The sequence below is a fragment of the Cladosporium halotolerans genome, assembly GCF_011745625.1.
Source record: "Cladosporium halotolerans strain TM138-S3 chromosome Unknown Sca4, whole genome shotgun sequence".
Taxonomy (NCBI): Eukaryota; Fungi; Ascomycota; class Dothideomycetes; order Cladosporiales; family Cladosporiaceae; genus Cladosporium; species Cladosporium halotolerans.
Window position 1 is genome coordinate 719,692 of NW_027191455.1, and position 21,836 is coordinate 741,527.

The 21,836-nt window shown below is 58.2% G+C and overlaps 10 protein-coding genes across 10 annotated transcripts; 6 read left to right on the top strand and 4 right to left on the bottom strand.

Annotated features, from left to right (window-relative positions):
- Positions 1-388: 388 nt before the first annotated feature.
- Positions 389-1,258, top strand: WHR41_01722 (uncharacterized protein; the record flags this gene model as incomplete). The annotated part of the gene is made up of 1 exon (XM_069370328.1): positions 389-1,258. The coding sequence occupies one exon, from the start codon at positions 389-391 to the stop codon at positions 1,256-1,258; it is 870 nt and encodes a 289-aa protein (XP_069232754.1).
- A 465-nt stretch (positions 1,259-1,723) lies between these two features.
- WHR41_01723 (uncharacterized protein) lies at positions 1,724-3,526 on the bottom strand. Its single transcript, XM_069370329.1, has 2 exons — positions 2,642-3,526; positions 1,724-2,591 (listed from the first exon to the last, which is right to left on the bottom strand). The coding sequence occupies exons 1-2, from the start codon at positions 3,384-3,386 to the stop codon at positions 2,542-2,544; spliced, it is 795 nt and encodes a 264-aa protein (XP_069232755.1). The 5' UTR covers positions 3,387-3,526; the 3' UTR covers positions 1,724-2,541.
- On the top strand, positions 1,845-2,438 carry WHR41_01724 (uncharacterized protein; the record flags this gene model as incomplete). The annotated part of the gene is made up of 1 exon (XM_069370330.1): positions 1,845-2,438. One exon carries the CDS (start codon positions 1,845-1,847, stop codon positions 2,436-2,438), a length of 594 nt encoding a protein of 197 aa, XP_069232748.1.
- Positions 3,527-3,532: 6 nt separating the features above from the next.
- Positions 3,533-4,337, top strand: WHR41_01725 (uncharacterized protein; the record flags this gene model as incomplete). The annotated part of the gene is made up of 2 exons (XM_069370331.1): positions 3,533-3,703; positions 3,761-4,337. The coding sequence occupies exons 1-2, from the start codon at positions 3,633-3,635 to the stop codon at positions 4,335-4,337; spliced, it is 648 nt and encodes a 215-aa protein (XP_069232749.1). The 5' UTR covers positions 3,533-3,632.
- Positions 4,338-4,573: 236 nt separating this feature from the next.
- WHR41_01726 (uncharacterized protein) lies at positions 4,574-5,764 on the bottom strand (the record flags this gene model as incomplete). The annotated part of the gene is made up of 1 exon (XM_069370332.1): positions 4,574-5,764. One exon carries the CDS (start codon positions 5,762-5,764, stop codon positions 4,574-4,576), a length of 1,191 nt encoding a protein of 396 aa, XP_069232750.1.
- A 380-nt stretch (positions 5,765-6,144) lies between these two features.
- Positions 6,145-6,672, top strand: WHR41_01727 (uncharacterized protein; the record flags this gene model as incomplete). Its single annotated transcript, XM_069370333.1, has 1 exon — positions 6,145-6,672. One exon carries the CDS (start codon positions 6,145-6,147, stop codon positions 6,670-6,672), a length of 528 nt encoding a protein of 175 aa, XP_069232751.1.
- Positions 6,673-6,957: 285 nt separating this feature from the next.
- On the bottom strand, positions 6,958-8,343 carry WHR41_01728 (uncharacterized protein; the record flags this gene model as incomplete). Its single annotated transcript, XM_069370334.1, has 1 exon — positions 6,958-8,343. One exon carries the CDS (start codon positions 8,341-8,343, stop codon positions 6,958-6,960), a length of 1,386 nt encoding a protein of 461 aa, XP_069232746.1.
- Positions 8,344-9,365: 1,022 nt separating this feature from the next.
- WHR41_01729 (uncharacterized protein) lies at positions 9,366-13,021 on the top strand. The gene is made up of 2 exons (XM_069370335.1): positions 9,366-9,837; positions 9,979-13,021. Exons 1-2 carry the CDS (start codon positions 9,710-9,712, stop codon positions 12,497-12,499), a joined length of 2,649 nt encoding a protein of 882 aa, XP_069232747.1. The 5' UTR covers positions 9,366-9,709; the 3' UTR covers positions 12,500-13,021.
- A 1,649-nt stretch (positions 13,022-14,670) lies between these two features.
- WHR41_01730 (uncharacterized protein) lies at positions 14,671-15,681 on the top strand (the record flags this gene model as incomplete). Its single annotated transcript, XM_069370336.1, has 1 exon — positions 14,671-15,681. The coding sequence occupies one exon, from the start codon at positions 14,671-14,673 to the stop codon at positions 15,679-15,681; it is 1,011 nt and encodes a 336-aa protein (XP_069232584.1).
- Positions 15,682-18,692: 3,011 nt separating this feature from the next.
- Positions 18,693-21,239, bottom strand: WHR41_01731 (uncharacterized protein; the record flags this gene model as incomplete). Its single annotated transcript, XM_069370337.1, has 1 exon — positions 18,693-21,239. The coding sequence occupies one exon, from the start codon at positions 21,237-21,239 to the stop codon at positions 18,693-18,695; it is 2,547 nt and encodes an 848-aa protein (XP_069232583.1).
- Positions 21,240-21,836: the final 597 nt, after the last annotated feature.

Genomic DNA, 21,836 nt, shown 5'->3' on the forward strand with positions numbered 1-21,836 from the left:
CGTTTTGGTTAAGTTTCTGCTGTAGCCGACGATGCGATACTGTTCTATTCAGATTTTTGTAAGTCCGCCGCCGACGTAGACAAGTCCGAGATTTAAAAAGCAGAGTAAGCTCTGGTCGCAAGGCGAATCCTTCGAGCCTTACGCCCGTAACTTATCCAAAACGAACTATGGCACCAGACAGATGCTTACATGACTTAGTCATGTAGTGCTGTCTCAGCGGCGGTGTCTGTATCAAGACATTGGTAGGCTGGTACTGTAGAGACACTCTTCGACCGATGCCTGTAACAGGCGACACGCATTGCGACACGGTTCTGTCGAGGCTTGATATAAGTAGCTCTCGACCTTCCAGCATGACTTGCAGCACATCCAACCAAGAACCGAATAAACGATGGCACCAGTTACTTTCCACCTTGTTTCCGTCTCTGACGAGAACGTGTTTCTGAACGCTATCCGTTCTGCACCTGCCTCTCATCGCCCTTACTACGTTGGGCATTGCGAACACTGGGTTCACAGTCCAAAGATATCCCTCGATGCTCTCACCGGCTCTGGTTCGCAGATGAAACGATGGGACTACCTCGTCATCGCCAGCGCCACACCTAACGATCCTCTCGCCATGCCGACTTACCTCGAGAATGGCGTGGCCGACCGCTGGTCTATCACAGCGCCAGTCGACGACGCCCAACTCTCCAGTCTCTCGGAGAACGATACCAGACGATCCTCTGCTGTTCCGACAGTCCTACCTCCAGGTTGGAGCCCTTCAGACCACACCAGCCTCCTTGCCTCAAATCCACCATCCGACGTCGAGTTCTCCCTCGCCCTCTCCGCCACCCCACTCGGAGCCCCAAAAGCCAATCCTCACACCCCAATCAAAACCTTCATCCAAACCTTCGGCACCAACCACTCTGGCCCAGTGAACATGTTCAACCTCATGGCCTACAACCCCGGCCAACGCGCGCGCTTCTTCAACTACATCGCCGCCTTCAGCGCCTCCATCGGTTCGCGGTACGGCGGCGAAGCTCAGTTCCACGGCAGTGGCGTCACGGACTGGTCTTCGCGCGCAAGTGAGGGCGCTAAGGTTGCGGATCCGCAGGCGGGAGGCTCAGGCGTTTGGGAGGACGTGGCATTGGTCTGGTACCCGAGCTTGTGGCATTTTGCGAAGTTGCTCGATGATCCAGATTATGCGGATGCGGATAGGAAGTTCAAAGTTGGCGCGGTGAGGGATAATCCGATTTTATGCTGTAGGGCGGTGGAGTTTTGAGGTGGAGATGGGGGTGCGTCGGGGAACTGTTTTGGCTGAGTGATCTGTTCATTGATTAGTATTCATGACAGTTGAAAGCTCAAATCGGTGCCACTCCAAGTCTTGCTGGAGTCTTGCGTCAAGTCGAGCTATCCAGGCCTCAAGTCCTCTGTTCGAACGGCCATTGTTGAGGTGATCTGTCCTACTAGTACAGTGTGTGAGCTGTCTTACTGCGCGATGAATTGACCAGTGAGGTATAGAGGTATGGCGATTGCAAAAGCACCGTAGAGCTCCGGTGCCTGTTAACAGTACTCGTAGGAACGATCGCATAAGACCATGATCGAGATTGGAAAGTGCAAAAATCCACATCGAGGTGGAAGGGTCCGCCAAATGATGCGCGTTCCTGCAGGCGCGTTACAGCTCGAAGCACGTCTACCCCTCCTTCCGAGGCCGAATGACCCACCACCTCACGGCGATTAGACAAAACGGTCAGAAAAGTACACCTGGTTGTGTCCTCGAATCTAAGCATACATCTGTACATTTGATCTCTTTCAAATCTCGCCAGCAAACAGCATCAAACAAGACACCTTGCCCAAGCTTCCACAAGATGTCTCCCACCCGCAACCCAACCCCAAACCAAATCCCCCAAAACCTCCCCGGCCCAACCGCCTATCTGACCGGCCACGACGACAAGTCCGGCAAAGCGATCATCCACTCCTCGCGCCCCGTCAATTGGCACCAGTACGACGAGCAAAAGCTCGGCATGTCCGTCGCCTACACGACGCAATTCCCGCCCGACCTTAACGGCGACGCCGACGTCGCGGCGCACGACAAGAAAATGGACGAGTCCGGCGGCAAGCTGGGCCTGGTGTCCGGCGGCGGCACGGTGCTGCGCTACGTCGATTTCGCGCCGAATTACACGTGCATGATGCACCGCACGCAGTCGGTGGATTATGGCATTGTGCTAGAGGGCCAGATTGAGAGCGTGCTGGACTCGGGCGAGACGCAGCTTATGGGCCGTGGAGATGTGATGGTGCAGCGTGCGACGATGCACGCGTGGAGGAACCCGAGTAGTACTGAGTGGGCAAGGATGATTTTCTGTTTGCAGGATTGCAAGCCGCTCTATGTGGGCGGACAGAGGTTTGGTGAGGATCTTGGGCGTGGGACGGAGGGTGTGCCGGCGAGTGGGAATGATGCGTGAGGTGAGATGGCATGAGGAATTGCGGTGAGGTGAAGGCTGCGTGAAAAGGCTCCACCGTCGGTCGGCCATTACATATGAGTACAAAGTCGATCAGATCGTCAAATTACATTCCAGGGACGGGTGACAGATGGCCGCTCTTGTCGTACTTCGCTTCTGTGTGATTGTCAGTGTTTGTCGCAACAAGAAACACCCGTCAAACTTACTGAAGAAAGTGTAGTTGAGCGTGATGGTATCAATACCCTTCATGGCAGGGTCCTTCAGGAACTCCGGATCGATGTAGAAGAAAACAGGCATGTCCACCGTCTCGCCCTTGTTGAGCCGCTGCTCCTCAAAACAGAAACACTGGATCTTGCTGAAATACGGCGCAACCTGCCCAGGCGTCACACTGTACGTCGCAACACCAATCACGTCTTCATCGCTCTTGTTTGTAGCAGTGTAGAACGCCAACGCCGTCTCTCCGGGCAAGACGCGCACCTCTCTTTGTTGAGGCGTGAACTTCCACGGTAATACGTCCGACGTCGAGCCCTGGAACGTGATGCGTAGTCGTCGCGAGGAGGTTACGGGTGTGAGTTTTGCGGCAATGTCTTCCTCTTCGCTCGGCGAGGTGTGAACCGAGGACTGAATAGGCTGTCCTCCCCAGCCAGTCTGCTGGCAAATCGTCTTGTACAGCGGTACGGATCCATAGGATAGCGCCACGGTGCCGAGGATGATAGAGAGTGTGTAGTAGATCGTGTTCTCGTTGCGCTTGTCGAACTGTCTGCGCACTTCCGCCATATTGGGCGCGGCATTCTGGCGTGTTCTCTGCGACGTCTGAACAAGGCGGGATTGCTGCTGCTGGGGCCGGAAGAAGGCTCGTTGGCGGAGAAGAGTTCGCGAGCAAGAGTTACAAGTGTAGGCTGTGCGGCTCATGGCGAGATCTAGAAGACTGCGGTAGCGTGCGGGAGGCATTGTCGGCGGGAAGTGTGTTCGTGGTTGAGAGACAGATCAAATGTCGCACAGTCGCCTGGAGCAGACGGCGACTGCTCGTCATGCAACTTTCGGAGGTGCTTCGCCGCAATCCGATCGACGCTTTCACATGCTTTGCCGCGCCCACCTCGACACCAGCGGTTGCGACTTGTCTTATTCACCAAAACATGCTAATCAGCACCCTGTCACTCTGCTTGATGTGAGTAGCAGAGCCATGCGCTATCAGACATGGCAATTCTCTGCGGCATCTGCCACGGGGCAGAATCAAAATACAAGTGCCCGACATGCGAGCTGAGATAGTACGCTCTCTCCATACCTTACTTTCTCTCACAGACAATTATCTGACCCTCCATCAGCTGCTCAATCAAATGCTACAAACCACACAAAGCCCAACATGAGGCCGAGGCCCAGCAGCATCCTCAGCAACCAAACCAACCCGCCCAAGCCAAACCCGACCGCCCAGGCACAAAGCAGCGCACAGCGAAACCCGACTTCTCCACTCTCGCCTCTGACCCTGAGCTCAAACGCTTATTGGCGCGCTACCCGACTCTCCACGACCAACTCGGCGCAATCTACGCCTTGACTCTCGATCCCGGACCCGGCGAAGAGCGGACCTGGAGTAGACCTCCACTGCCTTCGCTCGAGCGACCTCAATCGTTCAATTTCCGTGGGCGGGGCAGAGGACGCGGTGGGAGAGGCGGACGAGGAGGAAGGGGAGGGTTCAAGGTCGAGGAGCCGGAGGAGCGGCAGCGCGGCGTGTGGACGAAGGAGAAGGGCGATAAAGAGGCGCTTGCGGTTGTCAAGAAGATGAGGAGTGGGAAGGAGGACGATGATCGGGCGGAGGGTGTGAGGGAGTTCATCAGGCTGGTCGGAATGAGGTTTGGTGCAGGCGAGGCTGAGAAAGAGACGGAGGGTGACCCAATGGTGCTGTGAGGATACCTAGGAGCAACGACTTTCAACGTCGGAATCGCAAAATGCGGATGTCACAAATCCCGGAAAAACGGACAGTATCCCAAGATGGGTGTTTTCAGGACGGCTGGCACGAATTGCTGTCAATCTCAGCTGCTCTGAAAGCCCGCCGGAAACATGAGCTATATCGGGACCGCGGAGCATGGGAGGGGGCGTACCCCTTCACTGTATAACCTTTTGGCTTGGATTCCTACTGAAAATCACGCCGAACCTTCTCTGCGCAATCGACTCAATGTCGCCCTTCCGGCACTCGAGCTGTTGCCTTTGCCGATCTCCCCAGTGATCCATTCGCCTATCCTACTCACCTCCTCCAAGTCGATGCCGGTTTTCGCTCCAAGCGAATGCAGAGTGTACACCAAATCCTCCGTCGCGACATTGCCAGTCGCACCAGGGCTGTACGGACAGCCACCCAATCCACCTACCGCAGAGTCGAAGGTTCTGATACCATGCTCCAGCGAAATAATGGTGTTCACCAGCGCCTGGCCAAACGTGTCGTGGAAGTGCAAGGCCAGATCCTCACTCCTGATGCCCGCTTCCTTCAGCGTCTGCAGCAACTTCCTCGTGCGCGGCGCCGTCCCCATGCCGGTCGTGTCGGCGACAGAGATCTCGTCTGCGCCCATCTCTAGCAGGCTCGCGGCGATGTCGGCCACGCGGTGAGGGTCTACGTCGGGACCCTCGAAGGGGCAGCCCAGGGCGACGGAGATGTATGCGCGGACGTTGTAGCCGTTTTCGCGACAGGAGGCCATGAGCGGCGCGAAGCGGTCGAGGGATTCTTGCACGCTGCAGTTTGTGTTTTTCTGGGAGAAGGCTTCGGTCGCGGCCATGAAGATGGAGACCTCGTGGGTTTGCCCGCTTGGGATTTTCGATGAGGCGCGAGACTGGGACATGGCGTCGACGCCTGAGGTGGCCGAGGGCATCGCATTGGGATCCTGGCTGCTCGTGTTCATTGCTGGACCGGAATCCTGGGAAGGCGAGGGCGGCGGCGACGGGTAAGCATCCGAGGGTGAGGCGTCCATAGTCTTGTAGTAGTTGTCCAAGCCTTTCGTATTAGGCAAGAGCCATTGATATGTTATGTCGTGAGGTGCTTTTGGAGGGTTCGCAAGAATGCTTGCGAGGACCTGATCCGAAGCTGCCATCTGTGGTACCCATTTGGGGTGAACGAAGCTGCCTGCTTCAATTGTCTCGATGCCGGTGGCTGCTAGCCGCCTCACAAGTTCGATCTTTGTCTCAACCGGTATGCTCGTCTTCTCGTTTTGCAGGCCGTCGCGAGGACCAACCTCGATGATGCGGACATGGTCGTTTGCTACCGAGGCTCGCGGCGTGACCGAGAAGCTCCGCCGGCCTGCTGATCGTAAGAGGTGAGGGACGCGATGGCGGAAAAGGGTTGCCATGGTCGGTGTGTGCACTTCAGAATGGGTGCAGAGCTGAGGAGTGAGAGCAAGTGAGGCTCTTCGCCCTCACGGCCGGCGGTAATAGCAGCCACGGGATGTCGATCAGCCTCCAGCACAATGCCGACGACATGCGGGGAGAGCTTCGCAGCGTGCCGACGCCAGGCGCGAGGGCGCTTCCAGCTGCAGCGAGCGCCCGCGCCACAGGGCTGACGTGTGACAGCATGCCGTGGCGCAAGCACAAGTCGGCGGCAGACCTCGCATGTGTCCTCTCGCGCAACTCACCAGGCAGACAATTTTTATTGAAGCACATTGCACACAGTAGCTAGGCATTTGAAGCTGATCATACTATTCCGGTCTACCGTCAACAGCACAGCAACAGCATGTCCAACTACAACAACGACGACAATCCCTGGGCCGACCCCGCCCGCGACAACCTACGCCCGCCACAAGGCACGCAGCAGCACCAGCAGCAACCCGGGCTGAACTCCAACAACCCCTTCTACCAGCAATCCAACTCGCCCAACCCGTGGCAACTCGGACAAGACTCCAACTACGCCCCTCCCCCCGGCCCACCACCCCAGAACCAGCCCTGGGCCCAGCAACAGCAACACTCAAACCCCTACGCCACCCAGCAAGACCCCATCCCCGGCCTCCCTCCCCGCAACAAAACCTCAACCTTCAACGAAGGCGACTTCGTGCCCGAGGGCGAGCGCGGCGAGCAGCGCGAGGCGATGGAGCAGTACGAGATCACGAATGCGCGACCGCAGACGACGGATGACCGCAACATCGAGCAGCTGCAGCAGGAGTTTCCGAATCTGGACGGAAGCTTGGTCGCGGCGATTTATATGGATTCGAAGCAGATGGGAGCTGTGAGGGAGATGTTGGGGGAGCTGAGCGGGTCGAAGTAGGCTGTTTGCATTTTGTGGTAAAGGCAGTTGCATGATTTACGATAGGCCAGGATCAAGATAGCTTGGAATCAGAGCGTCTCACGATACAACATTCGATGAATTTGGGGTCGGACGCAAGACCGAGACGACCTCTCACTCCGTTCGCCATGTGCCCGAGTGCCGCGATGAAAGTCCTGTAATGATGATAATATATACAGTAGTCAACAGATATGCATCGAGGTTAACAGAATGAACTCCCCGGTTCGCTTTGCGAATTATAAATCAACGCTTCCCTTTTTATGGCATCTAGCGCTTGCGATTGAGCGTCTGCGGCTTGGGCTGTTTCACGGCGATCTCCTCGCCGGTGCTCTCGTCGTCTTCCTCGTCCTCGACATCTTCGTCCTCGGAGCCTTCGCTGGCATCGTCCTCCGAACCATCCTCGCCATCGTCCTCGTCGGACTCCTCGGCTTCAAGATCGAACATTCCGTTCCTGGCGTCTTCCTCATCCTCGTCTTCGGCGCTCACGCTGCCCTCGCCGCCAGCAAAGCCGTTTGCTACCTCGTCATCGCTTGCGTCTTCGCTCTCAGAGGCGGTGTGGTATTCTTCGCCTTGCGGCTGGGCCTTGGATCGCTTCGACGGCCTTTCCAGCGCAGCGAGCTCGGCCTCGGAGCCCTCGTCGTCGTCATCGCGGCCTTCGATGTAGAGCACGCCAGCCTCGTCGTCTTCGTCGTCGCGCGCGCGGGCGGAGTTGGCGAGCGTCGACCGTCTCAGTTCGAGCTGCGCGCCGAGCATGTCGAGCTTGCCCTTCAGCTGCAGCAGAGGCTGCAGGCCTTGCGCGCGCTCGCGGAGGACCTGGTTGAGGGCACGGAGCTTGCCCATGATCTCGGGTTGTGTTACGAGGTACCCGCCATGCGCGACGAGCGACCACTGTATCCAGGTCATCAGGTGGCCGGTGCGGCCGGGGCGGCGGTGGATGCGCTCGGCCAGTCTCTGCATGAGCGGGCCGACGAGGTGTGATTGGAGGCGCTGGATGGTGGTGCGGATGCTCTGCTGGTCGGTCATCTGGAAACATGTCTCGAGCATGTCCTTGTCGTTTGTGCGAAGAGCTTGCGTGAGGACGGTGCTCAATGAGGTTCCGGTGGGTGCGGCGAGCACTTGCTTGCCAGTGGCAGGGACGACCGCGTTTTGCTCATCCTGTGGGAACTGGGCGTGCACGTCTATGGGCTCGGGGTGTCTGGCGGAAAGCATGTCGCCGAATGAAGGCTCCTCTTGCTCCGCTGCATCCTCGGCCTCGCCGTCAACCATGTCGACATCTTCGGCTCCGCCGACGGCCTGCTGCTCCTTGCGGCGTCCATTCGTCTGGGGCTGGGGAGCGTTCTCTGCCTCGCTCTCATATTCGCTGCTGTCTTCCTCCGCGCTCGAGATGTCGATCACTTGGTTCGCATTGCCCTCGGGTGCCACCACGGCTTTCGACTCGTCGACTCTCGTGGTGCGCTTGTCGGGCACGCCGTTGGTCAATTTGCCCTCCAGTTTCCTACCCTGCCTCGCATCCTCATCTACAAGAAAGTCAAGTCCGGCATCCTTCTTCCTCCCTGCCGGAGCATGAGAACTCTTCAGCTTCTTGGTCGTGTGCTGCTCGCTCGGCTCGGCAGGCCGGGCGCGGCTGGGACGGGAGCGCTTTGCTGCGCTCATCACTCCAGCAACATGCCCTTGCTTCCAGGGTAATAGAGGGAGTGAAGGTGTGGGCGTGGGGGGTGTGGCAGGGTGGGAGGTGTCCTGCTTGCTGGATGTCGTCAACCGCAGCGCCCGATCGCAAAAAGCTTCTCGATCAATTTTCTGAGTGCTGGAGGCGCTAAGGAAGCGCGGGCTCTGCGTCGCTGCGGGAGGGCGGGAGGCCCTTCCGGGCGGGCCCAGCCGCGGCTTGGCTGGGTCGCATTACCTACGCATCGATCGCAAGCTTGTCGTTCGGGGTGTCAAGGGTGTGTAGAAACGCAAAGCGCGGGCAGTGAACGTTTAGTCTGTGACTGAAGAACATCCTGTGAACTCCCAAACGCGCTCACAGAAGTGCCATGTCATCGCGCAGTCGTCACCGGTGAAGTGAAGGCGCAAGCCGGGGTCGATGTGAGGAAAAGGAGCCGTGGCAGCCCAATCACGTCCACAGGCGCAGCCGGCGCCGCGCTTCTGCAATGTTAAAGTACTGGCGTCTGCCCTGCCGTGAAATTATTATTGCCCTCTGCATCCGTCAATTCACCAGCAATCCCACCCGCCGTCCCGCAGCTTTGGAGCACCTCCGCTCCGCTCCACCCTCTCGCCCAGCAGCCTCAAACGCCGAGCTATAGGGCGTTTTAGTCTGCTCCTCGCCTTTGGCGCTAACCGGCAACTCGCGGCCGCTGTAGTAAAGTTGCCTGTCGTGTGCTGCTGCCCTTGCACAAACGCCGCACAACCCACCAACCAGCGCGCACAAAAGCACGGCCGCGTCGACTAGCCGATCGCCCTCTGGATCACCTCACACCCGTCATCCCCCAACACACGCCGCCACATCCGGCGTCCAGCATCACAACATTCACTCGAACACGGGCGCTGCACTTCACTGTCACTGTCACTCAGTCGCTGCCGCTTTCCTCACCTGACTGTGGCGACCGCGCACGCTGCTGCCTTGCGCAGAGCCGGTCACGTGTCGACGCTGCCTCACACGAAGTGTTTCGGGGCGGGCCGGGCTTGACTAGCGCGCTTCGCCTCGATAAGAGCATTTCTCTTCCCAGCGGAACCTGAACCTCTTGCTCGATCGCCGAGCCACACACGACTTCGCGCTTGCGCATCGACCTCATCCCGCGTCCACCATCAAATCCACAAACACCATCCTAGCCGCCGCGATCCACGCGACTCGACGTGTTTTTCCGGCCGACCCATCAACACGCGCGCATTCGTAATTGTTTATTCAATTTGCGCAACCATTAGCGCGCGCGTGATTCGCTGACAGCTCGGCGCGCATCCTGGAGTACCGAGGCGCCGGTATCACGTGCCCGCGACTTCAGCTCTCTTTACCTTTCATTCTACCATGGCCTCGGACTTGGCTCAGGACAGCGTCGTGCCGAACGTAAATGGCATCGACGCGTCAAAGCAGCCGAGTGGTTCCGATCATGAAGCTTCCAACTCAGAAATCACCAAGACGTCTGCTGTGAACGGGTAAGTAATTCGTCCTTGTTGTTAGCATGTAGTGGATATGCAGCTGCCTTTCTCCCTTTACCTTTGATAATGTTGTCGCATCCCATGCTCTACGATCGATCGATTTTTTGATCGAACAAATCACTGACAAACACATTGCAGGGCTCACGATCAAGCCGGTGATGCCATGCAGGATCAAACAACGGCGCCGTCCAACCAGGAGGCGTTCGACGAGAACCGCCACTTACCGTCTACCAAACTGGACACTACTGATAGAGCTGCGCCTGAAGCGAACCCTGGTGGACCTACTCCGACTGAGGATGCATCGTCAGGAATCGCTCCGATCGCGGATTACATTCCCAAGGACGCGCCCAATCTTTCTCACCCTACGCCTCCGCCGGATCAGCCACTTGGGTCTGGTGCTGCCGACGTAGATACGGAAATGAAAGACCAGCCGGTCGAGGACGCGAAACCAAACGTAGACGCAGAGAAGGTTCCAGCTGCAGACGAACCGCTCCCTCAGGAAAACACCGAGTCCAAATTGACGAAGCCCGAGGAATCATTGCTCAATGGTGTTTCACAGTCAACAGATCCTACGCCAGAGGTCGACGCAAAACCTGCGCCAGCATCTGCGGAATCGACCCAAGAGTCAGCGCAGTCCGGTGTCGTGCGTCCACGCGAAGACGATGGAGAGGACGAGCCGGTCGCCAAGCGGGCAAAGGTGGACGAAGAGTCGCAGTCTGCACAAGCTCCTGAAGCTTCCACTCCCGCTCCAGCTGAAAGTGCAAAGCCCGAACCTGCCGCGACCTCAGAAACCGTGGAACAGCCTTCAGTTACGGTCCCGTCCACGGAGACACCTGCTGCCGCCCCAGCTCCTGCCGAGCAGCCAGCTACACAAGCTCCGGCGCAGGATGTGCAGAAGCCGGAGGCGAAGTACCCGACAACTCCCGTGACAGCCACTCAGAAGTCGTATCTCCTCGAGAAGCTCAAGAACACCAAAAAGACGAAGCATGCAACGTTCTTCCTGAATCCAGTCGATCCAGTGGCCTTGAAGATTCCAACATACCCGGATGTGATCAAGAACCCCATGGACCTCGGCACTGTCGAGACAAAGCTCAAGGCTGATCAGTATTCTTCCGTCCAGGCGTTTGCGGACGATCTTCAATTGATCGTGGACAACGCCGCGAAGTTCAATGGTCCGCAGCACGTGGTCACACACGCTGGTAACAACATGCTTGCGTACACCAACAACTTCATGAAGAAGGTTCCCGGCCCCACTGCATCTGGCCAGCAGAAGGTTGCTAAGAAATTCTCGCCTGCTCCTTCAAAGCCGACTGCGCCTCGCCGCGAGACGCGTCCGGCTCCTCCGCCTCCCGTCAAGGAGCGGTCCAGTGCTAGCGAAGCTTTCGCACTCCAGCCAGACGGTATGCCGCAGATTCGTCGTGACTCCCAGACTTCAAGACCCGCTCGTGCGATCAAGCCGCCGGCGAACCGCGAAGTGACTTACCCCAAGCCCAAGCGCCGCGAGCACCTGCTTGAATTGAAGTTCTGCGAGCACGTCCTTGATGAGATCCGTGGTCCGAGATATGCTCAGCTGAACCACGTCTTCCTCATGCCGGTAGATCCTGTTGCTCTGAACATCCCGCATTACCGCCAGGTCATCAAGCATCCCATGGATCTCGGCACCATGACTCAGAAGCTGAAGCAAGGCCAGTACGGCAAGGCGAGCGAGTTTAAGAAGGACTTTGACCTGATGGTCGACAACTGCCTCTCCTTCAACCCTCCCGGAAACCCGGTGCGCGACCTCGGCATTCAGCTTCGTCGCGAGTTCGAGTCGCTGTGGCGGGATAAGGAGAAGTGGGAGCGCGCGAACAAGCCGAGATCTGAGCGTGCCTCTTCCGCTTCCGGTGACGATAGTGCGGCCGAGGAGAGCGAAGAGGACGAGGAAGAGCCGGCTGACGAGGCGCAAGCAACCATTGCGGCTCTGTCGAAACAACTTGCGATGATGCAGAACCAGCTCGCTGCTTTCGGGCAGGGTCAAGTCAAGCCGGCGAAGGCTAAGAAGGCCAAGGATGCTGGCAAGTCGAAGAAGAAGTCTCTGCCATCGGCGGCGACCAAGCCCATGAAAATCAGCACAGCTCCCAAGGCCAAGCCGAAGAAGCAGAAGCCCGTGACGTACGAAGAAAAGCAAGAAATCTCGTCCGCCGTCGAGAAAATGGACGGCGCGCAGATCGAGAAGCTGACCCAGATCATCACCGAGAACTGCGAGAAATACCGCAACATGGGCGACGAGATGGAGCTCGAGATCGACGACCTGCCGGACGACGTCCAGCGCCTGCTGCTCAAGCACGTCCGCAGCATCTTCGGTAACCCCAACCGCGCCAGCAACGCCCGCGCCGCCTCACCCGACGACCTCGCCGCCGCAGACGACGACGACTTCGAGCCGTCCCACCGCTCTCGCGGCGGCGGCGGTGGCGACGCCAAGCGCAAAAAGCACAAGCCCATGGGCAAGAAGGAGCAGCAGGACAGCATCAACAACTTGCGCAACCAGCTCGCGGCCTTCTCCGGCTCCGCCGCCGTCAGCGGCGACAGCCCTCCCGGCGCCAAGTACGCGGCCGGAGGCCAGGACGGTAGCGACGAGGACGACTCGGGCGACGACAGCGAGGAGAGCGAGGAGGAGTAAAAGATTCCAAATCAGAATCTTTGCTCAGTCCCTCCCTATTTTCCAGGTCCAGCCGTTTCGCCCCAGATTGCCGCTGGAAAGGGATCAGTCCATTTCTTCTTCCTGATGATGACGATGACGAGACGCAGCTGGTGTTGTTTTATCCCCCCGAGATAGTTTTCTTTTCCTGGCCCTGCACTTTGGCAGTGGCCCGCCCGATTGTAATTGTACGACTTAACTTTCCACGAGGACTCCGACGAGAGAACAGACACATCAGAAAATTCAGATATCCAGGCTGGGATCCGAGGTCCTGTTTTTTTTTTCTTTTGCTTGCCCGTTTTGTGCTCCGAGAGGGTCCTTTTTGCCAACGAGGTCGAATTCGAGGTCGATCTTCTGTGGGTTCCTGTTGGCTTTTCGACGGAACATCCAGAAAGTCGCCCACGGACCCGGTGGCGATTCGACGGGATGGCGAATTTTGCCCTTTTTCCGGTCCTGATTTCGTGTGTGTGCTCCTCGTGCGCGCGCGCGCGCGGAGAGGACTGGAAAGGGCGTGCAGAAATTGAATGGGCGGCAGGGTAGGGTATCCTGGGCAGCAGCCTAGGGAGCGCGATAGGTACCTAGTAGTAGTAATGGCAGGCAGATCCAGGAGGTATTTCGAAGTCCATATTTCTCAGTGTCTTTTCCATATGGTTCCAGCGGTCCTGCGCGTTGACAGCAGGAGAATGGATATGGCGCTTTTCTTTTGCTGATTCTGAGGGCGGGCATATGCGCTGTGCATTTAGCCACACACCACACACCACGCACCAGCGGCGTCGGGGGAGGGCCCGCGGGCCTCGGCGGTGCGTGCGTTGCGCGCCTCTCCGCATTGCATGGCGTGAGGGAGCTCTCGAGTGGCAGAGCTGGGAGGGCGGGAGCAGGAGGTGTTGCTGCTGCTGCTGCTGAAGGGGCTTTCAGAGGGTTTGGTTAGTTTGCTACCTTATTAGTGTCAGCTGCGGAGGATTGGTTGTTTTCCATGAGCGAGAGCTGCTCTGGGCGGAGGAAATATCGGCGCAAAGACGGCGCGTGGCGAACGTCGTGCGTGGGCGCTTAGAGGGTTTGAGAGCTTTGGCGGTTGGGCGGTTGGCGCTGAGGGGATCGGGCATGCTGGGTGATTCCGTGTGGTGGTATGTGGACGCATGTCGTGGCATGTGTAGGTTGTCAGTCGTCGGGCTGGCAGGTGGTGAGATGTGCTGTCGTGACCCATGGGAGCGCGGTCGGCCACGACCGTGATGAGCGGGGTGGTCGGCTTTTGAATGGGGCGAGGGCGGCGAGGGCAGGGCCTGGCTCTGCCTGTGGCAATATATGTCACACACGCCGTGGGGAGGAGAGCAATATACGATGGTAGATGTCGAGGAGGCGAGAGGCATGGCATGGCATGTTGTGGAAAGGGGAGTGTCGGAGATCGGCCTACGGCAAGGTAGCCTGAGGTCAACAAAGGAACGGAAGGGCTCCTGTGCCTGAGACTCGCCGGCCGCCTCACGTGGTCCGGAGGATTGCGCCAACAGCACAGGCGTGCACCACCTGCCAGCACGCCGCACGCCGGCACCCGGCCACGGCCACGGCCACGGCCAGCAGCCCATGCATGTGCGCCGTGGACCCCGCGGCATCGCGCGACGATCTGCTGGCAAACCATCGACCAAGCTTCTGCCCGCCCGTCGACCCCGTCTCTCCCTGGCCCCAAGCCTGTGCCAAATGGCCGATCCGCCCTCAGGCCTTGCCGCACTCGTTGGGCATGACGTCGGACATTCCCGCCCTGCTCCTCTCTCGATCCCTTCCCTGCACTGCAAGTACTAAGTATATCCTGCCCTACTACTCCGCATCTCGCGTGTCCCATGTGTTCGCAGCCACTCCCCACATCTCATTCCCTTTGTTAGAGCGAATATCCTCAGGTCTGTAGAGATCCTGCGCGTTCGGCGACTACGACGGAGGTTCCACGGCCATTGGTTCTGTGCGGGACTTTCAGCAACGGCCACCGTCACCCTGCCTTAATTTGCCTTTAACGGATTTGAAAAGCGCATCTGAGCGCGTGACCAGCTGCCACTATTGTCACACCAGAGCATTCCACGCCTGATTGGCAATATATACCCGCGACTGGGGAGGTCCCAACAGCTTGAACCGCCACTGACGCTGTCCGCCGGAATTCGTTTGCGACCATGACGCTCCATCTCGGCCTCCACCACCACCGCAACGCAGACCAGCAGGCCGAAATTCGCGAGGCGCGACGCATGCTGCAAGGTCGCGTGCGCACCGACTGGCATTACCCATCTTTGCCTGCCTACCAAAAAGAAGAACAGGGGAGAGAGCCTGCACAGACCGAAGATGAAGCAAGGGTAGCAGGCTTCAAATTTCACACGCCGGGCGAGAACGAGCCCAGCGAACCTCTGGAATGGCGCGAACGAGACTATGCTTCTTCCGACAACGATTCAGACGAGGATGAGGCGGAGATCGCAGCCGTAAGGGAGAGCGAACAGAAGAAGGGCAAGGGAGAGCACAGCTCGGAGACCGCGCACAACATCGCGGCGAACATTGCGAATCGGAGAAATGCAAGGAAGCGAAAGCGAAAAGAGCTCCTAGAACGGGAGATGACTTGGAACGACGGCCTCAGCCACTGGACAGCGATGCGCGACGCCTGGTGCGGTGCGAAGACAGCGGATGAAGTGCGAGCACTCAAGGACGGGCAAGTTGAGGACGTCAAGGCGGACTCAGCGTCGGCATCAGCCTCTGCGGGCTCTACACCACGCACTTCTACATCTTCAGGCTCTGCAAAGGCGAACTCTACTTCTGCGGCAGCGACGACGCCAGATGCGAATATTCACGTTGGTGGCATGTCGGTGTCGCCGCCTTCGCACATGCTTGTGCCCGTCGCTCCTAAGATTCTGCCGAACCATCCCATTCGCCGAAAGATCTCGCCGGGCATGTACTCCGAAATCTACAACAAGATTATCATACAGTCGCGCACACCATCTGTGCCAATCAACCTAGGGACCATGATCAACGCGCTGGTGCAAGGGTGGAAGGACGACGGCGAGTGGCCTCCCAAGCCTGCACCGCTAGAAAAAAGCATTACAAAGAAGAAGGGACACGGAAGCGTTAGAGATGGGGTAAAGTCTTTCGCCAGAGTATTGAGGATTACTGGCGGGGAGTCAGTGGCTGGCAAAGGCTGAGGGGATGGCTCTCTGCGGGTGCTGCTGCACCCAGCACAAAAACTTCTGAGCGAATGTTCTTTCAGCTGGCTACACAAAGATACCATAATAGTTACGACCATTCACTGACGAGACGAATTCTCGCGGTGCTACGCCTGCCGCCTCCTGCTATTCTGCCATCCTTCCAGTGACAGTACGCCAGGTAGGTGAACATAATGCTTCCATTGTGTTGAAGTTCAAACAAAGAACGCGCTTTCTTTGACGGGTAAGTATTCCCCGACCCGCACAATGCTCATTGTTGATATTCACCTCGTCTTTGTCTCTGCTCATGTCTGCATATTAGCCAGCACCGGAACACTGTCTACACTTCTCGTCTGGTCACAGATCCGACTTGGAGCGGTCTCTGTCACCCCTTCAACAAAAACCCAAACGCACTACTTCCACCTTAGAGTCTCCTGCCTGACCGGTTCAGACATCAGCTCTAGTATATAGTAGAGCTTACCTCGAAATCTCAAAATCCAAATCTACAACTCATCTAGAACAACTACAACATGGCTCGGTCTGGTCTCAACAACATCATCTCCCACGACAGTGCGACTTTACAGCAATTGACCTCTGGAAAGAACAGGAACCCTTTCTCGCCCTCCACTCCCGGCTCCTCGAAGCGTACTTCCAGCACCAAGACTGGGAGGCGTTACAGATTCCGCGTGAGGGTGAGGAAGGCCTGCATCTCTCTCACCAAGAAGGCGAAAGCTTTCTCAAACTTCCTCAAGCCCCACAAGCGTCTCACCAACACCCCTCACTCCTGGATGGCTACTGACATCAGGATCCCCACGATCTCCTCTCACACTCGCAGCAGCACGCCGAGCATCTGCGTCACTCGTCCGACTCTCCGCCTCCACCAGGTTCCCCCTTCGCCAGTGCCCTCGCAGACCTCTTCATCGCGTAGGAGGAAGAACAATAGGAAGAGCATGCGCTTCAGCCACCCCGTCGTCAACGCCGTGATCGCCGGCCCTGCCCGGACTCCAGAGCCCTCTGTCGCCACGGCTCTCACCACTGACAGCTGGTCAACCGTCAACACTGCCAGTCTGTCCGGCACGGCCCCGGGCACCCCGAACACGGTCACTACCGCAGACTTCCAGGGCCAGGTGAACCCCAAGAGGGTCTTTAGGGAATCGCATGTTAATGCGAGCTTCAACACTTTCAAGGATGTCATGGATGGTGTGAAGGCGAAGCCTAAGCCGATGCCCTTGCCTGCTCACGCGAGTGCTCATGCGGAGGCTAGTACTCATGCGAGTGCTTATGCTCGGACTCGTGCTCGCGCTGAAGCTCGCGCTCAGGCTCGCGCTCAGGCTTCTGCTCAGGCTCACGCTAACACTCCTGCCGTGGCTCAGGCTCCTGCTCCTAGTCAGACTCAGGTTCAATCTCAGGCTCCGCCTACGGCTCCAGCTCAGTCTCGTGCTTCAGCTCATGCTCCGGGTCATACTAACGCTCATACTCCGATTCCTGCTACTACTCAGGTCCATGCTCAGGTTCCAGCTCCGGCGCAGATTCCGACTCAGGCTCCCTCGGCCAGTCCGCCTTCGCTCCCTTACATCGCCGCGCAGCCTCCCATGACCCTGAACAATAGCAACAACGACCCTCTGGCTGCTTTCGCCGCGAAAGTACAGGCTCAGTATGTCCTTCCAGCGAACGGCACCGCGCCTGCAGTCATCGTCATTGCCCATCCAAGCGTCCTCCAGCCTGGTTTCCAGCAGCCTCAGCAGCAGCAGCAGCAGCCGTCCCAGCCTGCTCGTCCACACACAATTGGTAACTTCCTCCCCTACATCCCCTACAACCCTCGCTTCAACCCCTACAACACTCCGCCCCCCAACCCCCCCTCTCCCACCCTGCCACCAACACCCACTACCGGCCTCCCCGCCGCCATCGCCGAAGCCGACTCCGCCGAGGAGCAGATTGCCCGCAAGCGCCACACCACCCTCTACGTCGACGTCGAGTCCGGCTGCATCTTCCCGCCACCTTCCCCTGCTCCTGCTTCCGCTCCCGTCATCGCCACTCCGCCTACCCCAGCTCCCGCTCCTGTTCCCGCCCCTGCTCCCGTCCACACCATCAAGCGCAAGCCCGTCCCCGCCAGGTCTACGGCCCCGGCCCCGACTCCAGCTCCAGCCAACACTGCCAAGCCCCTCCCTCCCATTCCCGGCTCCAGCGACCCTCGCCGCTTCACGGGCGGTATCGTTCCAGAGTCCATCAGGATGAACTCGAACGGGTACCCGATGATCGGCAAGGGCAAGGGCAAAGGTAAGGGCTGGGCTGCGGATGTGGGCGAGGTCGAGAGGAAGAGGGAGAGGACGAGGACTCAGCAGGTCAGCAAGGGCAACGGCAAGGGAAAGGGTTGGGCTGCGGAAGTGGGCGAGGTTGAGAGGGAGAGGCAGCAGAAGCAGAGAGGAAAGGGCCGCAAGGGCCGCTGAGGCTGCAGTTCCGGGAGCTGGTGATCTAAGGTAAGATGGCTGGAGCGATGTGTTTCTCTTTCGTGAGAGAGATGGCTTTCGGTCTCTTCTGGATTTGCTTTGTTCTGGTTTACTGGGCTTCGTGCTTTTGAGGCCCCTGGCTGATAAGGTGCGAAGAGATGGGAAGGCTGTATGATATGTGCATGGGAAACCCGGTCTGTCTTTTGCGATTTGATTTTATGGGTGGTATATCTGTTAGTTATATACAAGCTGAATCATTGCATTGGGTATGCTCTCGCACGTTTCACCTTCACATGCACTTAAGCATTCCATAAAAGATATGAGTGGAGCCCTTTAGTTGTTGGATTAATCCTAGCTGCATCGCTAAAACCTTTCATGAAATTCATTATCGTTCATCGTAGCATACACGCGCCGCAGCGCTACTCCCTCTCCAACCCAGCCTGATCAAGTATCGATGTCCAGTATTTCCAACTCAACCTCTCGGCACGCTTCTCCCTCAAACAAAGGAAAATCCCTCCAACTCTCCATTCTTCCATCTCTCCATCCCACAAGCCATCCATCCCCTCACGACCCAACCCCCTCAACCCCCCTCCTTCTCCCCGCCACGCACGCCCCACAAGAACACCTCCTCTCCGCACCCAACACCAACAAACTGCCCGGCCCGCTCCTGAACGCGCACCCGATCGCAAACGCCAGCGTGATCGAGAACTTCAGCCACAGCCAGGGGCTATGCTTTCGGAACCCCACGAGCTCGCGCTGCTTGCTCCTAACCTCGACGCTGCCGCTGCTGTCCCTACCCTTCGCGCGCTTCTTGCCCGGCCCGGCCATACCGGGCTTCGGCAGAGAGCGCTTCGACGCGCCAGCCTCGGGGCTGCTGGGGTAGAAGGAGCCGTAGGCGAGGTCGTCGGCTGAGCGGGAGCGGGCGAGGAGGCGGCGGCGAGAGGGGGTCTCGCTTTCGCAGTGCGGCGGGGGATCTTGGGTGCTGAGGAGACGACGCTTAGCCATTGGACCTAATAGCACGCCGACGAGCCACCATTGGACGTTACAGAGGGCTTCGGGGAGGCGCATGCGCGACTGCGCGCAGCGGATGAGGTGGCGGGCGAGGTCGACGGGCGAGCGCCAGAGGTCGCCGAAGAGGGCGCGGAGGCGGGCGATGAAGGATTGAGGTTCGGGAGGGGAGGTGGTCATGGAGGTGGTTCGGGGGCGGAGGCCGATGACGGTCGCCGTGGTGGTTGTGGTTGTGGTTTCGCTGACTTCGCGCGAGTGGCTTTCGGGGATCGGGTCGAGGGGTTCGTGGAAGGAGGCTTGGAGCTCGGTGGTGTCCAGGCCGTCTTGGCTGTCGGGGACGGATTCTGCGTCGTTTGTTTGCTCTGAGTGCTCGATGCTCTCTTCGCTTGTGTCGATTGATCGGATCTGACTTAGCTCCTCCATGAGGTTGCGACTCACCGCAGCTCCGGTGCAAGAGCCCAATGAGGAATAATCCTTCACTGAGGATTGCGACTTGGTCGAAGTAGGCGACGCAATGCTTGACGAATTGTCATCGGTGCGCTCAAATGACGGTACTGTAAGCAATGCCGATCCAGTCAAGCTGGCCATAGTCGCCTGATCAACCATCGTGGACGCTCTTCGCCGACCGAACATAGGGCTGCCGTCTCGTCTTCCAAGGCTGGAATCTCTGAACGGAAGGCTCGGCATCGTCTCGTGGCGTTCCAATACAGGTGCAGAAGCAGGAACGTGGTCAAAATGAGAAGCGGAGGGGAGAATGAGCGGCTTAGGTCCCATAGACCCAGCGCCAAATCGCCTCATCCGTCTCGTAGGTCTGCCGCGTCCAGGTATCGAGGGAGGCGGCATATCGATAGACGTGTGGTGAATAGGCATGTATGCCTCGGCCGTGGTGAGACTTTCGCCGAGCATGGGTGCGTCCGAGAAGACCGATTCCGCATCGGAGACATGATCCGACTGTGAAAAGCTTCCCGATATCAGTTCCTGGTGGCTGCGCGTCTGCCTAAGATCGAGGTGTCCACTAGGATCTGTGAAGCTCAGTGCGGGCGATGTGGGCTGCGTCCCTGCTTCCGACAATCGTTCCGGTGAAATCATCAAATTGCCTGTGGTCGGGAATCGCGGATGCATGCTCTTCGGTCTCGACATCCTTCTGTTCCTCCCAGGCGTCTCCGCGTGTAGATCAATCTTGGCCGATGTGGCCAGTAAATCCGAGAGGATCTCTAGCCTCTTCTCCAATTGCACGTTCGCTGCCTCTGCAGACTCCAAGCCTTGATTCATGTTTCCAACCTGCTCCTCGAGCTCGTGAATCCTATATCTGTCTTCTTCGCTTTGCTCTTCAAACCCACGTATTTGGCTCCTCAGACTGACCTCGACCGCCGTGTACTGCTCTACGATCTCTTGTACTCTTTCTTCGTACTTGCTCTCCCATTCCTCAAGCGCCTGCTGCAGCTGCTTTGTTTCCGAGTTCAATGTCCTCAACTTGCTGGTCTGTTGCCTTGTCACACTCGGTGAGGTAACAGCTGACAACTGTGACTGCGCAGCGGCCAGCTCTGCCTCGAGGTGGTCGATATAGTGCTTTGTCTCTCCACTGACAGATCTCCTCTTCGCTCCGAGCTTGCTTCGCACCTTCGCAGAACGGGGCTTAATGCTGCTCTTGTGTGCCGGCGGAGAAGGGTTCTCCTCCGGGAAAGCGACATCATACTCCCCACTCTTCCTGCCCTCCATATTCGTAAAGAACTTCGCCGAGGTGACTCGAGGTCGAGCAGGCGTCTGCCTCTTGGGCCTGGTGAGAGTCGAGTTTCCGATCTCAGTCAAGACACCGCTGCCTTTCCGCTTCCCGACGCTGAGGTTTGCTCGCGCGCCCGACGGTGACTGGTTCTCGGCATCGGAAGACTGCGGGTGTCCGCCGCTGGCGTTGGACCATGTGCTGGAGCTCAACGATTTGGGTGTGACCTTCCTGCCTGGCATCGTGGGCCCGCGGAAGCCTGCGTTGCGCAGCTGGATGCGTCGAGTCTGCCGGCTGGCGCCGCCTCCTGGCGAGGGTTTGGAAGATTCGGGCTCGTCGTGCCATATTAGGGAGCCATCGCTGGCAACGTGCTTGGACGACATTATCGTTGTAGTACGTGTCAGTCTGCAAATTTAGCCTGCAGCAGCGCAGGATCGGAAGACGCGAGAAGGCCGAAGCTTGTATGCATAGCAGAGGACGCACGTGTGGTGAATGAGCCCCAGCCAGGGAAGCGTATTTGATGGCCCGACCACTGCTCGCAATAGCCAATGCGGTGGTGGGGCGCGGGCGCTGCAGGGCAGTATGCGGATGGAGTGAAGTTCTGGAAGGCCAATGGCGCTGTGTTTACGGGCCGTGCGGGCGTTGTTGTGACGCTAAGCAGCCCGTGCCTCGGCCGTTGCCAGGCGAGGGCGGCCGGCCGCGGCCGGGGATTGGTTGTATGCGGATGCTGTGCGATGGACAATAATATTGTTGACCACGATATACCTGTATGCATGTAATGAGATAGCCGCGGAGTAGCAGGGACGACATACACGGTCGAGTAGTCGGATGCGTACGTTTTCCTCTCATTCTCAGTTCAGTATGGAAAGGCGCGCCGTTTCCGAGTCTCTCCAGAAAGCACATTCCATGGCGTGAGTGAATACATTGGACCCCATGTTTGCTCGCCGCATCCCGGGTCCCATTGACTGAAGACTTGCCCT